Source organism: Cynocephalus volans, chromosome 6 (genome assembly GCF_027409185.1).
Source record: "Cynocephalus volans isolate mCynVol1 chromosome 6, mCynVol1.pri, whole genome shotgun sequence".
Lineage (NCBI taxonomy): Eukaryota > Metazoa > Chordata > Mammalia > Dermoptera > Cynocephalidae > Cynocephalus > Cynocephalus volans.
The window spans coordinates 93,037,970-93,056,653 of NC_084465.1; the positions used below are offsets into that span (position 1 = coordinate 93,037,970).

An 18,684-nucleotide genomic window follows, 5' to 3' on the forward strand; every position below is an offset into this window, starting at 1 on the left:
AGTCTGATATAGAGGCTCGGTGTCTAGCCCCTTTAATGAGTTTTCTTTCTTTTAAGGAGAGACTGCGTTTTCCTTTACTTAGTGAAAAAAACCTAGGAAGGTAACTTTTTCCTTACAAATTGGGGCTTTGGAAGAAGAAACTTTATATCCACATTCAGCCAAATGATTTAAGGTGATAATAGTATTCTTTAAGCATTTGTCATAGGCAGGGCTAACAACAAGCAGATCATCCACATATTGCAATAAGATTCCTTCATCAAGCTGAAGGAATCTTAAGGGTCTTAAGTCTCTAGCTAGCATCTCACCAAATATTGCCAGAGAATTTCCACATCTCTGAGATAACACAGTCCAGCAACACTGGAAAACAGTTTTGGGTTTTTTTTTTTTTTTCTAGGAACTTCTGCTCCTGTCTTCAATTCTATAGATACAGGAGTTATATTTTTGGCTCAGCCAGGGACCCTATTAGCCCAAACTGTTTTACTCACTTGATTACAGACTTTGGGTGGAAACAGTTCATATTTTGGAGGTCCAGTTCCAGCAAGGAGCATCTGGAACTGCAAGGCTTGCTTGGGAAGAACTCATATCTGCATATATTGTTTCTCAGGAGAAAAAGTCACTTTGCATAGTAAATCTCTTCCCAGCAAATAGATAGGACACTCAAGCATATACAAAAAGCTGTGTCTCAATGTCATGTCCCCCAAATGGCACTCCAGAGGTTGAAGAAAAGGCCTTTGTTGGGGCCTACCTGTAACCCTTATTATGGGAACTGTCTTCCCAGCACTTTTAGCTAATTTAAGACTGAGTGACTGGCTCTAGTCTCCAATAGAAAAATGAATTAATTTGTTCCTCACTGTCAATTGTACCGTGGGCTCCTGTGGGGAAGGAATTAGTGGCTCTGAAAGGTTTAGTGGAGTGCCCTGGCCCCCTCACTCATCATTAGAGATGTCTTCCTGTTCCATCATCATTTGGGTCCCAATTAGGCTCAACCAGGCATACAGCCCCTGCAGAATCTGGGGTTCCATTAGATCCTCTTGATGGAGGTGGTGACCCTCATCTTTTGGCTTATCTATAACAAGTCACATTTCATCAGCTATTAATGAAATATTCATTAAGGCCTGCACATCTGCCCACGTGGGTCGATGAATATTAAAAACACCGATAAAGAGTTAAGTCATTTTCCGAGGATCATCTCTATATGGAGGATTTGAATATTTCCAATTTAACAAGTCCAAGGTACAGAAAGGCATATATGCCCAGTAAAATCCTGCAGGTTGGCCATGCACGTTCAGTCCACCAACTGGAAATTGCCCTCCTATGGTCAGGTATGCATCTGGGCCAAAATGGGTGCCCCGTTGGGTCTTAGAAGGAGAGACCATTCTGGGGCCCTAATCTTATTGGAGTGGGGCTGATGCCCCACTTAACTCATCATCAGGAAGCTCTGGGGCCACAATTTGAAGTTGAGGTGCCTCAGGAAGTGGCTCTGGAAGAGGTGCCACTGCAGGTCCCATAGGACTCAAAGCCTCTAACAAGTATTGATTTTCCATTTCATTATCCTCTTTTATTCTCACTGTCTGGCAAAGGGGGATAACAATGTGGCTTATCAGATAGTTTGGAGGAGCCACCTCATTTTACCATTAATTTGGATTCTGATCCTCCTCTCGAGGAGTCCCAATTATGTAAAAGCATAAAAGACTGAGCATAAGGTTTTTCATCCCATTTGCCTTGTCGTTGGCAAAACAATTCCAATTGTACCAAAATATGATAATTAAGAGATCCATTTAGCGGCGACCTTTCTCCAGAGCCTAAAACATACATAGTCCACATATTATTGCAATAGAGCATCATTCCTTTCTTAGTCATGGGTGCATAACTAAAAACTGGCCAGTCTTCCAGAATACAGTCCAAAGGACTTTGAGCTGGAAAGAGGAGAAATTACACGTTATTAGTTTCACTTTCACATTCACACACAGAAAAGTCAAACACCCAGAAGAAGCACTTCCAAACAAACAGACAAAATGCTGGTTTCTACGTCTTACAGCTGTCTCCAAACATAAAGCTAGCTCATAAACAAACAGTGCAGGCAAACAGCTTCTGATGTGCACACCGAAACAGCCACATACCAAAGGGAGCACTCCTCCAGACGAATAGTTGGTCTGAGTTTCAACAAGTCATATTCCACGCTAATGGTACCTTTTCCTAACAAACTGTGTGAATAGAGGACTTCAAGCATGCATGCTAGGGCAACTTACCCAACCCTACAGTCCGTCAACTCCCACAAAAGAGCCCATTGGCTTCCACAATAGAGCCCATTGGCTCCCACAAAAGAGCCCATCGGCTCCTCACTAACACTGCTTTTCTTCACCATCCAAAAGGCAGGGAATAGGTGGTCGATGACATTGCTGGAATTCAGAGAGCCTTCCCCGGAATAAACAAGGTCCGACAGCTGCTGGGAGGGATACCTAGATGCCCAGCCTCGGGGCCGACCCACCACAGGCAGATGGCACCATAGGTGAACCCAGCCTTTCTCCCACCAAAGTGAGTGGGCTAGGCCTCCCAAGGCAATCGTCTCCTGGCTTGGCTCGCCAAAATCTGTTGCTGGACTCAGGTCCAGCTGCCTGCCCCCTTGAAAAGGAAAGAAAAAAACTTAGAAGTCAAACAGTTGGTGTTAGAAAAGCAGATGTATTCAGCTGAAGGAGATGGTAGGCTACCCCATCTCGAAGATTTACATTTACTGAGGGGTTTTTAAAGGAAGGGTTGAGGGAATGGAATGTGGGAGGTGAAAAGCTGGAGCAGGAGATGTGAGTTACGAGGGGTCCGTTTCTATGGTCAGGTACAAGGTCTTGCCAAAGCTTCATCTGGTTTCTGTTCTCATCTTCACTGTTATCTCAGGACCCTGCAAGATTTCGATTTGCGCTGGTGTATTTGGCTAGTGCCCAAGGTCACCTTCAGTCATTTGGCCTTGATCATTTCTCAAAACTCTACAAATCTCAAAGAAAGAACTGTTAGCTTTGCAAAGTACTAATTAGCTTCTTGGCCTTGTTTTCCTACTTACTGAGCAAGATAAGAAAGTCAGGGGATGGGAAGGAAGAGTGAAAAGAAACTGTCCTTTTAACACCCCCCCCCCCCCAGCCCACGCAGCTTTAGGTCCCAACATGGCTTCATTCCTGCTCACTCCAACACCTACAGGTTAAGGGCTCAGTCCCATAAGACTGTCCCCAGTTCAGACGCCAGTCACACGTCCTGGGTTGCCACCTGTATTTCTGACCTGCTCGCTGTACATTGAGGGTTTCTACAACCCCCTCCTCAGTTTTGATAATTTTCTGGAACAGCTCACAAAACTCAGGAAAACACTTTGCTTGCATTTACCAGTTTATTATAAAGGACACAACTTGGGAACAGCCTAATGGATAAGATGCGTATATGGCAAGTTATGGAGTAAGTGTGTGGAGCTTCCATGCCCTCTCTAGTGAGCCACCTCCCAGCACCGAGATGTGTTCACCAACCTGGGAGCTCCCTGGGAACCCCATTGTTTAGGTTTTTTTTATGGAAGTTCCATTACATAGGCATGGTTGATTAAATCACTGGCCACTGGTGAGTAAATCAATGTCTAGCTGCTCTCCCATTCCTGGAGGTCAAGGGATGGGATAGGCATCCCTCTAATCATGCCTTGGTCTTCCTGGTGATCAGCCTCCATCTTGAAGCTATCTGGGGGCCCCCAGTCACTAGTCATCTCATTAGCATACAAAAGGCACTCATCTCTGGAGATTCCAAGGGTCTTAGGTGCTATGTGCCAAGAACCCGGGACAAAGACCAGATATGTATATATTTATTGCAATGTCCAAAACTGAGTTTCTGGTTTCCTTTTTCTCCTGCAACTTTCTCCACCTCAGTAGGAAGCATCTCCATCCTTCTAATTGCTTGGGCCAAAAACTTTAGAATCATTCTTGACTTTTTTCCTTCTTGTGCACCCCACAGCCAGTTTATTAGTAAATCTGCTGGCTTTACCATCAGAACACTTGTGACCACTTATGCTCCAAACACTCTGGTCCAAGCCACCCCTGCATTTCATGTGAATTGTGAATTTTTCAGTAGCCTCCTAAACAGTTTCTGCTTAATCCCCTGCCTTCTACAGTCTATTTTCAACCTAGCAGCCAAATGAACCTTTAAAAATGTCGGTCCATGATGCTTATCTTTTCAAATCTAGTAGCATCCCCCACAATTTCACAAAACCCGACAAGGCCTTTTCTTATCAGGATCTGGGTGATCTCTCTGACCTCATCTCCTGCCACTTTCCCCTGCCCAGGAGGCTCTAGATGCACTGGCCTCTTGCAACTGCTGCAGGGCCTTTGCACTTGCTGTTTGTTTCTTGCCTGGAACACTCTTCTGCGAAGTGTCTGCATGGCCCACACCCTAGGTTCCACCACATCTATGCTCTAATATCACCTAATCAATGAAGCCTTTCCTGATCACATTTATTTTTATTTTTTTTTGTGGCTGGCTGGTACTGGGATCTGGGATCTGAATCCGTGACCTTGGTGTTATAAGGCTGTGCTCTAACCAACTGAGCTAACCAGCCAGCCCTCTGACCACCTTTTATAAAGTAGCAACCCTTCCCTGCACTCCATCCTGGCCCTCTCTGTCTCCTTACCCTACTATTTTTTTTCCCCAGAGCATATTATACTTGTTTTTCCCCTATGGAATGTAAGCTTCATGAAGGTGGAGACTTCAATCTGTTCACTCCTGTGCCTCTAGCACGTGGACTAGTGGACTTGTGGTTCATTCCCTTCACTTCACCGATGGGGAAACAGGGAGAAAGGAGTGAGCACATGGGTGATGCGCAACAGATGGCTGACTATCTAAGACAGTGCCTTCGTCTTTGTCTTTGCTCTTCCTGTTTTGTCTCCATAGTAGTATTAGCAGCTGCCATACTGTACATTCACATTCATTTATAGTCTGCTTCCTGACAGAAAGTTAGCTCTTATTCTTTCTGTATCTCCTGCATCTAGAACAGAGCCTGGCACATAGTAGTTGCATGATAAATGTTTGTGGAGTGAATTAAGATTAAGTGGGCTGGATGGGATTGAGTAGTGGTTGAGGGTGTCCTTGTTCCCTACCCCATTGTTTTTCAAATGCTGGGGTGCTTCACAGTCTTAGGAAAGAGGATTGTTAAATGTACCAAGACTTGAGGATATGAACTATTGACAAACAAAGAGTTATCCATTAAAAAGAGACCCTCATTATATAGAATGTTCCATATTGCTTGGATTGGTGGGAAAGCCAGATGAAATGCAGTTGCTTTGGAGCCATGCCTTCCATTCAGTTATCCCTAATGCATCTAATCCACCTTTTCTCCAACACACACACCTGTTTCTTTCTGTCCCCCTTCCCTCCTCTTTGGTTCAAGGCTGTGTTCATACCTCTTGTTTCCCAAATTGACCTTCTTACCTAAATTCATGGCAGGTAGCAGGTTTTGTCTTGTTTCCCAGCATTTAGGGCCTCTGAAAAACTCTAAAAACAAAGGCTAGAAGAGAAGTTGAGGCCCATCTAGTGCTGGGGGTCTGAGACCCATCAAGAGCAAGGGATGCCTTTCACGCTAGGTTGAGCTGCTTGTGAGACATCTTCTCATCTGCCAGCCATTTGATGGTCACAGAAGCCCGGCTGGGGGCAGGCAGCAGCTGCTGGGGTTGTTTTTCAAATGGAGAAGCCAGCCTTCTTGGGGGAACAGAACTTCCTCCCATTTCCCATTGTTGGAGCATGTCTCAGCTGGGCCTTGAGCATTGGTCTTCTGGGTATTCTGGGTGGTATGATGGAAAGCAGCTTTGCTGGTGGCTCAGCCAATGTTTCCCAGTGCTTCCCATGGGTCTGGGTCTCAGAATCACGGACTCACAGGCTGGGATGGTCAAAACATCCTGCTCTGTGATTCCACTGCGTGACCTTGGGCAAATCAACCCTGTCTCCTGCTTTCCGCATCTGAGAAATGAAGGAAATAAATATTAGCCTTTTGTTTATGCTTTTTCTTTTGTTTATTTTTAATGTTTCATATTCTGTGTCCCCAAATCTAGGGTCAAACCCAGGGCTCCCAAGCTGGCCTTGGGTGAATCAGTTACCTGAATTTCATTCCTCACCTATAAAATAGGCTGACATCTCCAGCCTTAGCTTAGCCCACAGGGCCCTTTTAAGAATCAGAATAATAATTGTGAAGGGGATGTCAAGTGTAAAGGTTATATAAAAATGAATTCTTAAGTCAGTTTTTGGTCCTCACAATATCCTGGAGGAAGGCAGGATAAGAATTATCCTAATGAACATCAGTAGTCTTTTGTTTATGCTCTGCTGACGGAAGCCTTTGGTTTAAAATTGTAAACAGTGATTCAGATTTCTTCCCTCAGGGCTTAAAGAGGACATGTGTGACCATGGACCAGGAACGCCCACGCTCTGATCTCAGCATAAACAGCAGAAATGATCTTCGCAAGGTTTTGCATCTTGAATTTCTCTACAAGGAGAACAAGGTACATGCTTTTAAGTTGTGGTGTGGAGTTCTGGAACTGGGTTTCGCCCTGCTAGTGGTGGCAGGAGGTTTCGGGAGCTCCCCACCTGCCACATCTGCAGTCAGGGAGAAAGGGACCCAGCCAAGTGCTGACAAGTCCCCAGTGTGAGTGGGTTTTCAGCCCAAGGGTGTGTTGTGTGTGTGCGGTTGCGAGGCTCATTGTGAACGGAGCTTGTGGCTGTACCCAACCTCCCACACTTAGTCCCTCTGCTCCCTCCTCCCCACACAAGACTATTTTTAGTAACACTGGGCTTAAGTATATAGTATCTAGTTATGCTAAAATTTTCCATTCCCTTTCTGCCTAAGATTTTCCTTCTTCAGTTCTGAGTAATACCTTAGTCTTAAGTCTGCTGTGACACATAATTCAGCCAGAAGTGGGAATTTGGCTCAGCTAACCCAGGTGCCTTGGAGTTGAGGGAGTGAATGGAATAGCACTTCCTAGAGTGTGAGGGGCCTTCCCTGAATCCCCAGACTTGATCCCCCCACCTGCTGTTCCAGGATTTCATGGCACCATATAGTTTTCCTTTTTATGTGCTTATCAATTTGTAATAGAATCATTGTGTGGTTGTTTAGTTAGTATCTCCTGCTACCTTGGACTCAGAGAAAGGCCAGAGATGGCATCTTTTTTGTTCACTATTTTATCGACGAATTAGTCCATTTTCTGTCTCTTATAACAGAATACTTGAAACTAAGTAATTTATAAGGAAATTAAGTTTATTTCTTACAGTTTTGGAAGATGGGAAGTCCAAGGTCCAGGGGGCTCATCTGGTGATGGCTTTCTTGGTGGGAACTCTCTGCAGAGTCCCTTGGCCACACGGAGTATCACAGAGTGAGAGGGCTGAGCAAGAGCACATTTCCACCGGCTTTCTCCGCTCCTTGTAAAGTCACCAGTCTACTCCCTCATAACCCATTGAACCATTTACCCGTTAATAAATGAATGGGTTAATTCATTCATGAGGGCATAGTCCTCTAGATCCAGTCACCTCTTAAAGGCCCCACCTGTTGAATACCAGATTGAAGATTAAGTTCCAACATGAGCTTTGGAGGGGACAAACATTCAAACTATAGCAAACCCCATGCTTAATGTGTTGTCAATGACATAATGCATAGCCGATATGTATTTGTGCAATACATGAATGAATGGATGAAGCTACAATTCCAGCTTAATTGCTCTTTCTGTTATGAAGACAGAATCTTCTAATTTGATTAAAGAATGAGCTCTCCAGCAAATGTTGCCTGTGTTTGGGCAAAGTGTCATATTCAGAAAGTCATATAGTTTAGCATTTATTACAATTAAAAAAAAAGATCAATAAAATGGTGTCTCATGCAAAACAAAGAAGGGAAGACACCCTGTTTGAAGTGGGGATGAGGAGGTCCTGTACTGTTGCCCTATGGGCCAGCTTCTCAGGGCCTACCTAATTTACTTTTAAACTGCTTATCCAATGAGATCCCTCTTCCTTCTCTCCCTCTTCTCCCAGATTCAATGAACTATTTTGGTACATTGAGATTTTTATGTAAATGTATCTTTACCTAATTCCCCAGAAGTATCTTTGCCATTCAAGTTATTATATTTCCTCACCATAATATAGTCTCCCTAAGGTAACTGTTATCTTAAGATACTTAAGATATTTTCATTAGATCTTGATAAGTGCTCTATTTGACTTATTCATTAGTTATTAGCTGTTATACAATGAATATTTTTATAGAAAATTAGCCTATATTTTATAGAAAAATGTACTTATTAGTCTATCTCTTGCATAATAATTTTGACATTCACTCAGGCACAAAGCTAGCTTAATTCAAGGAGAGCCCTGCAATTTAATGTTAATATTTACAATAACTTGTTTTTCCCTACTAGGTATATGCTAGATAAAAATGTCTATGTAAAATGAGGTTTTGAAAAATGGTGTCTAGATTCATATAAAGGCTGTGTCTATTGTGATCCAAGTGATGTAAAAAGCATAAGGTATAATTCAGGCAGTCCAGGGCCCTAAATCCCTCTTATTGAGAGAAAAAGCAAGAAGGCTGAAATAAATTGTACAAATTAAATAATATATTTTCCCTAATTCTCTTCATTGTAAGCTTCAATTAGACTTAGAGAAAATAGTTTTTTATTTGTACTTTTTTTCTTATACTAAAAACAATAATGGAATTCTCCCTGATTTTGATTATCTGATAACTCTGTTGAATTTGGCCATAGCCCATTGGCTGTGCATCCTGATCCTCGAGTTCTGCTGTGTAGATTGAAGAATAGAAGGAGAAGGGCTTGGCATCCTTGAGTGACCACTCTCTGCCAGACTTTTTTTTGTCAGGTGCTTTACCACTCTGACTGCAAAGTCTCCAAATGCCCCATGTCTGGCCGCAGCTCAGTAGGGCCTAGGTGTTTCTGGGCAAGTGTATTGGGGACTGACACATGGCCAGGACCCTGAGGCCAGCCTGTGGATCGCTGCTTGGATAGCTGTGTCTGTCCAAATTACTGAGAGAATTTTAAATGAAATTAGGGCTCCGTTCTTTGCAATTCTGGCTTAGTGAGTCTCAGCGGGGCATGGGAATCTGTATTTTGAAATATTTCAGAGGAAATATTTAGTGCAGGCAGGGCTGGAAAATACTAATATCATTTATTTCCGAAATCTATTACTAAAAGATTTCATTTATTTATTTATTTTTTAAGGCTGGGGTGTAAATTGAGTCAATCCTGAATGCCTCTTTAGGCCCTTAATCATCTGCTTCAGTTGTCTCTACAATTGCTACTTTGTCAATGTTAAATGTGAAACTCACAAACTAAGAAAATATTCAGGCCCCAAATGCTTATGAATCTTTAGAGTTAGTGTTCCCTTCAGACATTTTTTTTTAATGAAAAGATGTATATTTTATGTAGTTACTCCTAAGAGAAAAAACAAAACAAAACAAAAAACCAGGAGGAAATTTGCTTGGGCATTCCTCTATTCATATCACATTTTATTGTAATTGTTCATTGAATTGCCTGACTCGCATTGGATGCTAGTTCTTTTAGGGTAGAGATTTTGTCTTCACCTCTGTGTTCCTACCCAACACAATACCTGACATATATAATAGGCAGCCAGTGAGTGCTTGCTGAAACATGTATGAATGAATGAGTGAGAAGTTAATAAACTTATGTCAAAGAATAGCCATCTTTTCCACCCTTCCCCTGAAGCTGTACATACAATTGATGATTCTCTTCCCCTTCCACTGATAGGCAAAGGAAAATCCTCTAAAAACAAACCTTGAACTCATTACCAGATACTTTCTTGATCACTTTGAAAATACTGCTAACAGTTTCACTCAAGAAACTACAATCCCTGCACTCTCAGTTCCAAAGAAAAATAACAAATTGCCGTTGAAGTGCTCAGAGACGACGCTGGTAAATATTTATGACCTGTCAGATGAAGATGCAAGATGGAGAACATCATTGTCAGAAACAAGCAAAGCCAGGTATCTCTTCCCATTTACTCTGGGTATTAGTTTCCTATTGCTACTATAACAAATTACTATAAACTTAGTGGATGTATCAGTTAGTATTCTCCAGAGAGACAGAAACAATAGAATACATGTAAATATAGATGTGTATATAAAAAGAGGTTTATTTTAAGGAACTGGCTCATGCAATCGTGTAGCTGGCAAGTCTGAAATCTGCAGGCACGCTGGCAGGCAAGAAACTCAGATAGGATTTCTGTGTTACAGTTTTGAGGAACAATTCTTCCTTGGGAAATCTCAGTTGTTTTTTTTTTTTTTTCTTTTGTTAAGACTGTTAACTGATAGGATAAGGCCCATCTGCATCATTGAGGATAGTCTACTTAAAGTCAACTGATCATAAACGTTAATCGCATTTACAAAATACTTTCACAGTAACATCTAAATTAATATTTGATCAAAGAACTGGGCACCATAGCGTAGCCAGGTTGACATATAAAATTTAACCCTCACAGTGGCTTAAAGCATTATGAATATACTGTTCTCGCAGTTTTGAAGGTCAGAAGTCCAAAATCAGTCCCAATGGGCTAAAAACAAAGTGTCTATACGGCTGATTCCTTCTGGAGGCTTAGAGGGAGAATCTGTTTCCTTGCCTTTTTCTGCTTCTAGAGGCCACCTATGCTTCTTGGCTCGTGGCCCCTTCCATCTTAAAGCACATTGTTCCAGCCTCTGCTTGTATCCTTATGTACTCTAACATTATGACTAACTTTGATCCTCCTGTCTCCTTCTAATAAGGACCCTTGTGATTATATTGCGCCCTACCACATAATCCAGGATAATCTCCTCATCTCAAGATTCTTAACTTAATCACACCTACAAAGTCCCTTTACCATATAAGGTAACATATTCACAGATTCCAAGGATAAGGACATGGACATATTTGAGGAGGGGTCATTATTCAGCCTCTCACACTCTGTGCTTTCAAACTGTTGGTTGTGGAGCAATGTTATTTTCTGGAGGCCATGAGAATGGACAACTTTATGATGGAGAATACTCATGATTCAAAATGTTTAAATTCCATGATTTGTAAGGCTCAGGGGCTTGCTTTGTTAGATTTTCTTAAAACAGGGGTATAGTATTGTAAGAGGCAGCAAAACACTGTAGAGATGGGAAAATCTGAAATATAAGGTCTTCTGGAAATCTCAGGAAGAAAATGAATTGGTATTCTTGATGAAACCCCTATTATCTGGAGAACAGTTACATTAAATCACAACCTTAATATACTGTGGGGAGTCACCAATAGTGAGTTTGACTTCCTGGGAATGGATATTTTCTTCTGGCTTTATGGAAAAGCATTTCCTTTCCTGAGGGTAGCTGAAGCTCAGGGCATGGGCGTCAAGCTGCCAAAAGGTGGGGACCATTCAAAACGAGTAAGTCAAGGCTTAAGACGTGAAAGCACATGAGGGTGGATGAAGAAGACAGCTCCTCCTTTAAAGGTCTTTACTTCATGGGTAGGAAATCAAATATTTCAGATACCATTTAAAAAGCAGCAAAGATGTGGTTGAAGCTCTGACTCCCACCTAGTTACCCAAGCCGGAAACTTGATGTTCTCTTCTACTCCTCCTTGCCTGTCATTTCCTCCATCTTTGGATCCTGTCAGCTCTTCCTTCTTTCCCTGCCCCAAGGGCAGGGTCTCAACTCACGCCGCTGCCCTATTTTCCTCGACAATTCTCATAGGCTCTTCCCTGGCCTCCAGACCTCTAGTCATCTTCTCAAATCCACCCTCTACCTAAGAGTGTATAAGCTTCTCACAAAACAAGTCTGGCCATGCTACTGTCCTGCCGAAAGGCCCTCAGAAGCTTCCTGCAGCTTTCAGGATAAAATCCAAACTCCTTAGGATAACAGTCTCAAATATAACTAGACCCTCTGCTTACCTGAGTCTGTCCTACTTTACAGACCTCTGTGCTCAGGCCTGGGGTCCTCCCTGGGTATCTTCTGCTGTAACAAATACGACATCTACATAATCTATGAAGAATGATAATTTATTTCTCATAGTTCTGCAGGCTGGGAAGTCCAAGATCAAGGCACTGGCATTTTCGGTGTCTGGTGAGGGCTGCTCTCTGCTTCCAAGAAGATTCCTTGAGCACTGTGACCTCACATGTGGAAGGGCAAATAGGGGGCCTAACGTACTTTTTGCTAGCCCTTTTACAAGGCGCTAATCCATTCACGAGGGCTCTCTTAGTGACTTTCCAAAGACCCCACCTCTCAATACCACCACAATGGAGATTAAGTTTCAACATGAATTTTGGAGGGGACACAAACCTTTAAACCATAGCACCTGCCTACTCAGACTCAGGTGTTGCCTCCACGGGAAGCCCTTCTAGGTTTCCCCAGGCTGGTTCCAGTCCCTTCTTCTGCTGACATGCCCCCATCACAGCACGCATGACTGCTTCTCTCCTATGTGACCCAGGACTTGGTAAGCAGCTTGGCATAGAGTAGGTGCCAATATCTATTTATGCCAGAGTCCAGTGGCAAAAAATAGCCGAGTCTGTGTCCGAGGAGTGCTGGCTTCTGAGTGGTCACAGGTCGATTCCTCTTTACTTGGGTCCCTTGCTTTGTCTCTTGGGCTCCCCCCGATGTTTGTTCTTTCTCACTCCTTGCTTGCTCCCACTGTCTCTTGCCTTCTTCTGCTCTCTTACTTCACATGCTTTTGCTTGTTCTCTCTCTCACACACAAACACACTTACACAGACACCCCTCAGAAAAGAAGCCATTGGCACACCTGACTCTACCTGAGCAGTTGGGGGATGCCCAGTTTGCCATGTGTCTTACCCAGCACTCTCAGTGTTGTGCAGTAAGGCTGGGCCCCACAGGTCCGTGACTGTATGCAAGGGTTACAGTTTCCTTAACCACTCATATCTGGAAAACCAAGGATGCTCTTTAGTTTTAAGGACTTGAGGGATCCAGTCATGGATCATCTGATTTTGTTTGCTTGTTTACTGGTCTTATGTTGTAGGCCGGACTTGCCCTGATACCAAAGTATTTTCTGTTCCTTACCTTTCATGATAAAGCATTGGCTGGTTAGAAATCATCAGGTATTTATTAATGGGCTTGCAATGCATGCCAATTGAATGTGGAATTTATTATCATTGTTACTGATTCTTTTTGGGGGGTCTGGTTTTATGGAAATATTCCTTTTTTGCAGACATGACAGTCTTGATGGGGATGTACTTGGTAATTTTGTATCATCCAAAAGTTTCCCGCACAAAAGTAAGCCCATGCAGACAGTCCCTGGGGAAGGCCTCCTCGTGGCTTCTGCGTGGGAGAAGATGGAAAAGCTTCACTCGTTGGAGGCTTCCTTGGATGTGAAGAGGACAGGAGAGAAGACCAGGCCAAAGTCTGGCTTGATTGTGCGAGGCATGATGGCCGGGCCCATCGCCAGTACCCCACAGGTGGGGCTGCTGCTTTCTCTGTTGTCATTAGACAGTAGAGTGAGGACTGGACCAGGCTAAGGCACTGCCTGGGTTTAATTGTGGGTGTCCCACAGGAAAGTTTAAGAAGGGAGGAATCTGTGTACCTCTTTTCTCCCTAGCTCTACTGTCAGTGACTTGCAGGGCTTTGAGCAGGCTTCTTCTCCTTCCCTGCCCTCAGTTTATCCATCTTGTCTAAGAGGTGGATGCCATAGTTTTATATTTTTTTGCTGAGTGAGAACGCACCTATCTAGCTTTGTCTTTGCAATTCACGAATGGGGGACCTATTCAAGTCTAGAGAACATCTTAAAAATTTTTTTTTTAAACATGATAGTTCAAAGGGAATAGAAACTCCAATCCTTATAGTTTCATTTGTTCTGCTTTTATTTTTTTCTCTTTCAAAAGAAGCAATCTAAAAATTTAACATCACTGTTTTATAGTCTTCCTTAAGGAGGGACCATGGTAGGGTCCTCTTAGGCAGGGAGACTAAACCAAACAAAAGGGCAAATGTGGAAGAAGTTTACGAAACAGCAAAGGGGAAAACAAAGCAAAATCAAAATTCATTTGGAATTAGGACACAAAGAAGTGGATTCTCTCTCTGCCTCTGCCTTAATCTTGTGGGATCTTTGGTCAAGGTTTTTATTTCTCTTGGTGTGGTCTCTTGCTAGACCAGTTGTGTGCCTAACTCTGGGACTTCGGTGGTCTCTTGTCACACAGTTTTGGTGCCCAGATCAAGGAAGAGGGAACCTGCTCCCCTCTGTGGCTCAGGCCATGTCCCATTCTGGGTATCTTGTCCTTGAAGAAGGACATTCATAATACTAGAACCATATCCAGAGGAAAGGGACCAGGAAGGCGAAGAGTTTAGATGAAATGAAAAGATTTGAAGTTTAATCTTGTGAGGAGGAGTCTTGTGGGAGATTGGTGGGATGGAAGAGATCTGTTCAAATATGGAGGTAGGAATGGCCTACGTCCATGTGAGATGAGCCCTGTTAGCCATCTCGAGCATAGCCTGTAAGCCTCCGAGAGCAGGGACTCTGTCATGCTTGTGTATTGCGCATACTGTGTGCCTGCTGGTCTTTGTTGATTGAGTGGTGTAGCCCTGCCTTGGTGGCTCGAGGTAGTGTAGCTGGTACAGTGGCAGAGGGTGGGATGAGGAGCTTTTGGTCAGTCAGAGCTTCCTTGGCAGTGGGACAGGTTGTTTTGCAAGGGACTAGACTAGTTTTGTCAAGAAGCAGCTAGATCCCAATCTGCTGCGGATGCTGTAGAAGGGGCCCTGTCTGATTGAGAGTTTAGACTATATTAGCAGTTCCTCAGACTTTTTAGTCTCAGGGTTTCTTTATATTCTTAAAATTATTGAAGAGCCCAAAGAGCTTTTGTTTATATGGGTTGTGTCTATTGACCTTAACTGTATTAGAAATTAAAACTGAGAAATTAAAAAATATTTACTTACTGAATCATTAAAAATAATAGTACTAACGCAACATATTTTTAATGCAACATTTTTTAATGAAAAAAACCCACTATATTTTCCAAAAACAAAAAATTAATGAGATGAATAGCATTGTTTTACGATTTTTTTTTTTTTTTGCAAATCTCTCTAACATCTGGCTTAGTAGAAGACAGTTTGAATCTCATATTGGCTTCTGCATTGAGCCTGTTGCAATATGGTGGTTCGGTTGAAGTGTATGAAGAAAATCTGGCCTCACCCGGATAAGCAGTTGGAAAAGGGAAAAGTATTTGAATAGCCTTTTCAGAAAACAGGAGGTTCTTTGATACTGTGACAAAACTAGACAAGTTGTTTCTTAATGTGGAATCAAACCATATCAATGAACTTTTTGTATTTTAGCAATTCCCATTGGTTTGTCTTGCACTTTAAATCTTTCACCCCTGCATGATTTAGTAACATGACGCATTGATCATTTGGAAAATATTGGTTACTGAGTTATACAGATCTTCCAAATGTGAACACATTTCATTACACAAAAAACACACCAAAAAATCACATTTGTTGATATTACCACCCAACGCATCAGAAAAGTTTTTAAATATTTTGAAGACCTTGAGCTTACAGTGGCAGATACAAGTGTTCCAAAATTCTTATTTTTACCTGACAGCTTATGTTTTATCACTGACCACAATATACCATTTGTTTGCCTTGAAGTGAAAGCCTCAGTTTATTTTCAGGAAAATGCCTGCCAAATACGCAAGTCTGAATAACCATAGCTTGTCTGTCTGTAGTTCCATGAAAACCCAGCAGGCTCACCCACAACTTGCCTGGTCGTGGAAGAGCTAACCGCCATTCCCCAAATGCAGCAGAGTGCTGTGTGTACCTCCCATTTTGTCACACAGAATATTGAAGAGATGTGTGCTGTAGGGACTAGATTGGATAAAATTAATAATTTTTATGCTTCAGCATGGACATTCTCAAGTAAAATTAGCATTTTATTTATTTACATTATTGCAAGTACATGGCGGTGAAGAATACCTTGAATACTAATAACGTTTGCTGTGACTGCCTTGAGTCATGCTCAGGGCCAGCAGCTTTCCCTACTGTTGCTTTGTATGCAAAGTGAAGACAGTGAAAAAGGCAAATTGTGTGATATTATTACTATGAAAATAGTTTTGAGATCCCTAAAAGGGTCTGGGAACCTCTAGAGGTCAGCATACCGCACTTTGAGAACTGGTGTACCAGATGAATGCCAGGGTCCTGTCCTACCGTGACATTTTAATCATTAAGTGCATGTAGTCAAGATCCCTCCATAACTGTGATGTGAGAGGGATGACTTGGACCCGCTTTACTGCCCAGCTCATTGCTGCAAACTTCTCTTTTTGGTACTTGTTTTGGAAGGTGAGGTTTTCCCCTGGGGTATTTGAATGCTGTGAAGGACACTGAAGGATGGGTTGTTGTAGAATTTCACCAGATTTTCTGGAAGGTGTTTGTACCTTGGCCATACTTATTGGTTGCTCAAGAGAAAAGAGCCAAGGATTGCTAGGTATTTCATCATTTTTTCCTACTAGATTAGTTTTGTACTTAAGGATGGGGTAAGAGGCTGGGCTCCCTGCAGCAGCTCCAGCTCCCCTAAGCCAGAAGTTTGGGTCTCCTTGGGAATGGTGATTAATGTCTCCCTCGCTCTGTGTGGAGGATGCCCTGCATGGCTTTTGGAGGAGGTTTATAGTGCCTTAGTAATTTCCACTAGGCTAGAACACTACAGAATTAGCTTTTTTTATTCCAGCCCAAGCTTTACCGTCTGGCCCTGGATTCTTTCTGGAAATGCTGAGAGGTCCAGAAATCTAAACCAAAGCAAAATGTAGTTGGTCTGTTTTTTGCTCCTCCACCCTCCCTCCCTGCCCACTGATTAGTAGCAACATGAGTTCCCAATTCATCAGGTAATCACTGATAGTAAGAGAGGACGATTCAGTTGACTTCTTTGGAATTGCTTCATTTCGAAAGCTAAGCAAATCTTGAGTGCTTAATTAGGTACAAGCTACTGAGCTGGGAGTTCTGTGGACACCATAGATGAGTGAGGAGTGGCCTCTGCCCTTCCTGGTCTACTGTCAGGACAAGGTTAGGACTGTCCATAAGTGGGGATGTGGCAAGCAAGTGTTGGAGTGGTGACATTTGCTGACTGCTGTCTCTGTGCTACTGCCTTACACCTATCGCACTTAATCCTTAACCCGATCTGTGGAGATAAGCACTACAGATCCCCTTGTCCCTCGTCCAAAGCCTTTGGGCCACTTGTGTTTTGGACTTACAACTTTTTTTTTTTTTAAAATTTCAGACAGGAAGTACAGTGCATAAACTACAAACCACATAACACTGGTGGTAGGAACACCCTGTAAGCAAAAAAGCATTAACATTTCTGCCACTAAACATAAGAATATTCACACTTTAAAAAGACTATAAGCAAACTCCCAGCAATTAAGAATCTGCTACAGGATTTCAGAAGAAATTTTCACTTGCAGAGGTTTTGGGATTTAGAAATGAGAGGTAATGGATTGTGGACTGGTTATATCACAGGTGAGAAAGTGAGGGACAGAGAAGTTAAACTTGCCATGGGTGACATAGCTGGTAGGTGGTGATGGGGAATTAAAAGCCGGAGTGACAGCTTTATCTGCTACTTGAGCCTGCTCTCTGTGAGGGGTGTGAGAGAAAGGCCCAGGTGCTCTGGGAGTTCGTGTGGGCAAGCTGTGTACCTGTGACAGCATCACAGATGTGGGAGCACTTGAGTAGCACCTCAAAGAGTAGGTTGGCAGGACATTCCTGGGGGAGGGGACAACATGGGCAAATGCTTGAAGTGGAATGAAGCATCTTTCCAGCTCCTCTCGAAGGGGGTCCTCACTGCTGTATCCTTGCCCCTTTCAGGATTCTTCCTGCAAGCGCTCTCTGAGGCGGTCCCCAGCCCTGAGCAGCACCACCCAAGTCCAGGACAATGACAGCCGGAAGGGGCCCGAGCTCCCTGCACATACCCCAGCCTGTCCAGCCCCGCAGGAGGGTCTGGCTTTGAGCGATGGCTCCACCGCCAGGAACCCTCTGGGCCAGCTTAACGAACTGACCGTGGAAATGCGTAAAACCACTCCAGGCAGCACTCCCCACCTGGCCAGTAAATGGCTGCCCCAGCATGATAGGGCCAGGTGGCAAGATCTTTCAGAGGACTGCCCAGCAGTGGATGGCAGCACAGATGTGGACAGGACGCCCTTCAAGTTCTACTTGCCTGGTGGGAATTCCAGGATGTCCCAGCAGAGGCTGGAAAGAGCGTTCAAACGGCAGGGTAGCCAGCCCCCACCTCTCAGGTGAGCATGCTTTGCCAAAGGGTGGCTTTTCAAAAGAAGTGCCGCCTCTCACTGTGTCTGGGCATAATGGCTTCCAAGGCCTTCTAGAGTTCCAGGGTCTCTCACATCAAGCCTGTGAAGTAGGAAAGACAGGTTGATTCTGGTCGATCAGGAAGAGAACTGAGCCCAGAGCTGCAGGAGAGTTTCCCTCGGCCCTGCTCCCTTCTTCCCAAAGTTGCAGAAGACTTTAGCAGATGGCCCTAAATGCACCTGCAGCAGCCTGGCCAGGCTGACATGGATATGAGATGTTTCCTGTGGGAGGCCAGAGTTTCGACGATGAATCAGCTCCCACAGGAGCTGTTTTTATTCTAGGCATTGTTTTTATTTTATTTCATTTTACCCTGTCCTTACTTTTATTCTTTCATGATAGGCCTTGATGATTCCTCTACTGATTGATTTTTGAGTGTTA

The 18,684-nt window shown here is 43.3% G+C and overlaps 1 protein-coding gene across 1 annotated transcript in view; it reads left to right on the forward strand.

The window, feature by feature from the left end:
- The window catches only part of MINDY4 (MINDY lysine 48 deubiquitinase 4), a 111,627-nt gene that overhangs the window by 7,060 nt on the left and 85,883 nt on the right, over positions 1-18,684 (forward strand). The window contains exons 2-5 of the mRNA XM_063099778.1: positions 6,387-6,506; positions 9,762-9,997; positions 13,181-13,427; positions 17,809-18,236. Coding sequence (XP_062955848.1) covers positions 6,387-6,506; positions 9,762-9,997; positions 13,181-13,427; positions 17,809-18,236 — 1,031 coding nt within the window. The remainder of the gene's footprint in view (positions 1-6,386; positions 6,507-9,761; positions 9,998-13,180; positions 13,428-17,808; positions 18,237-18,684) is intronic.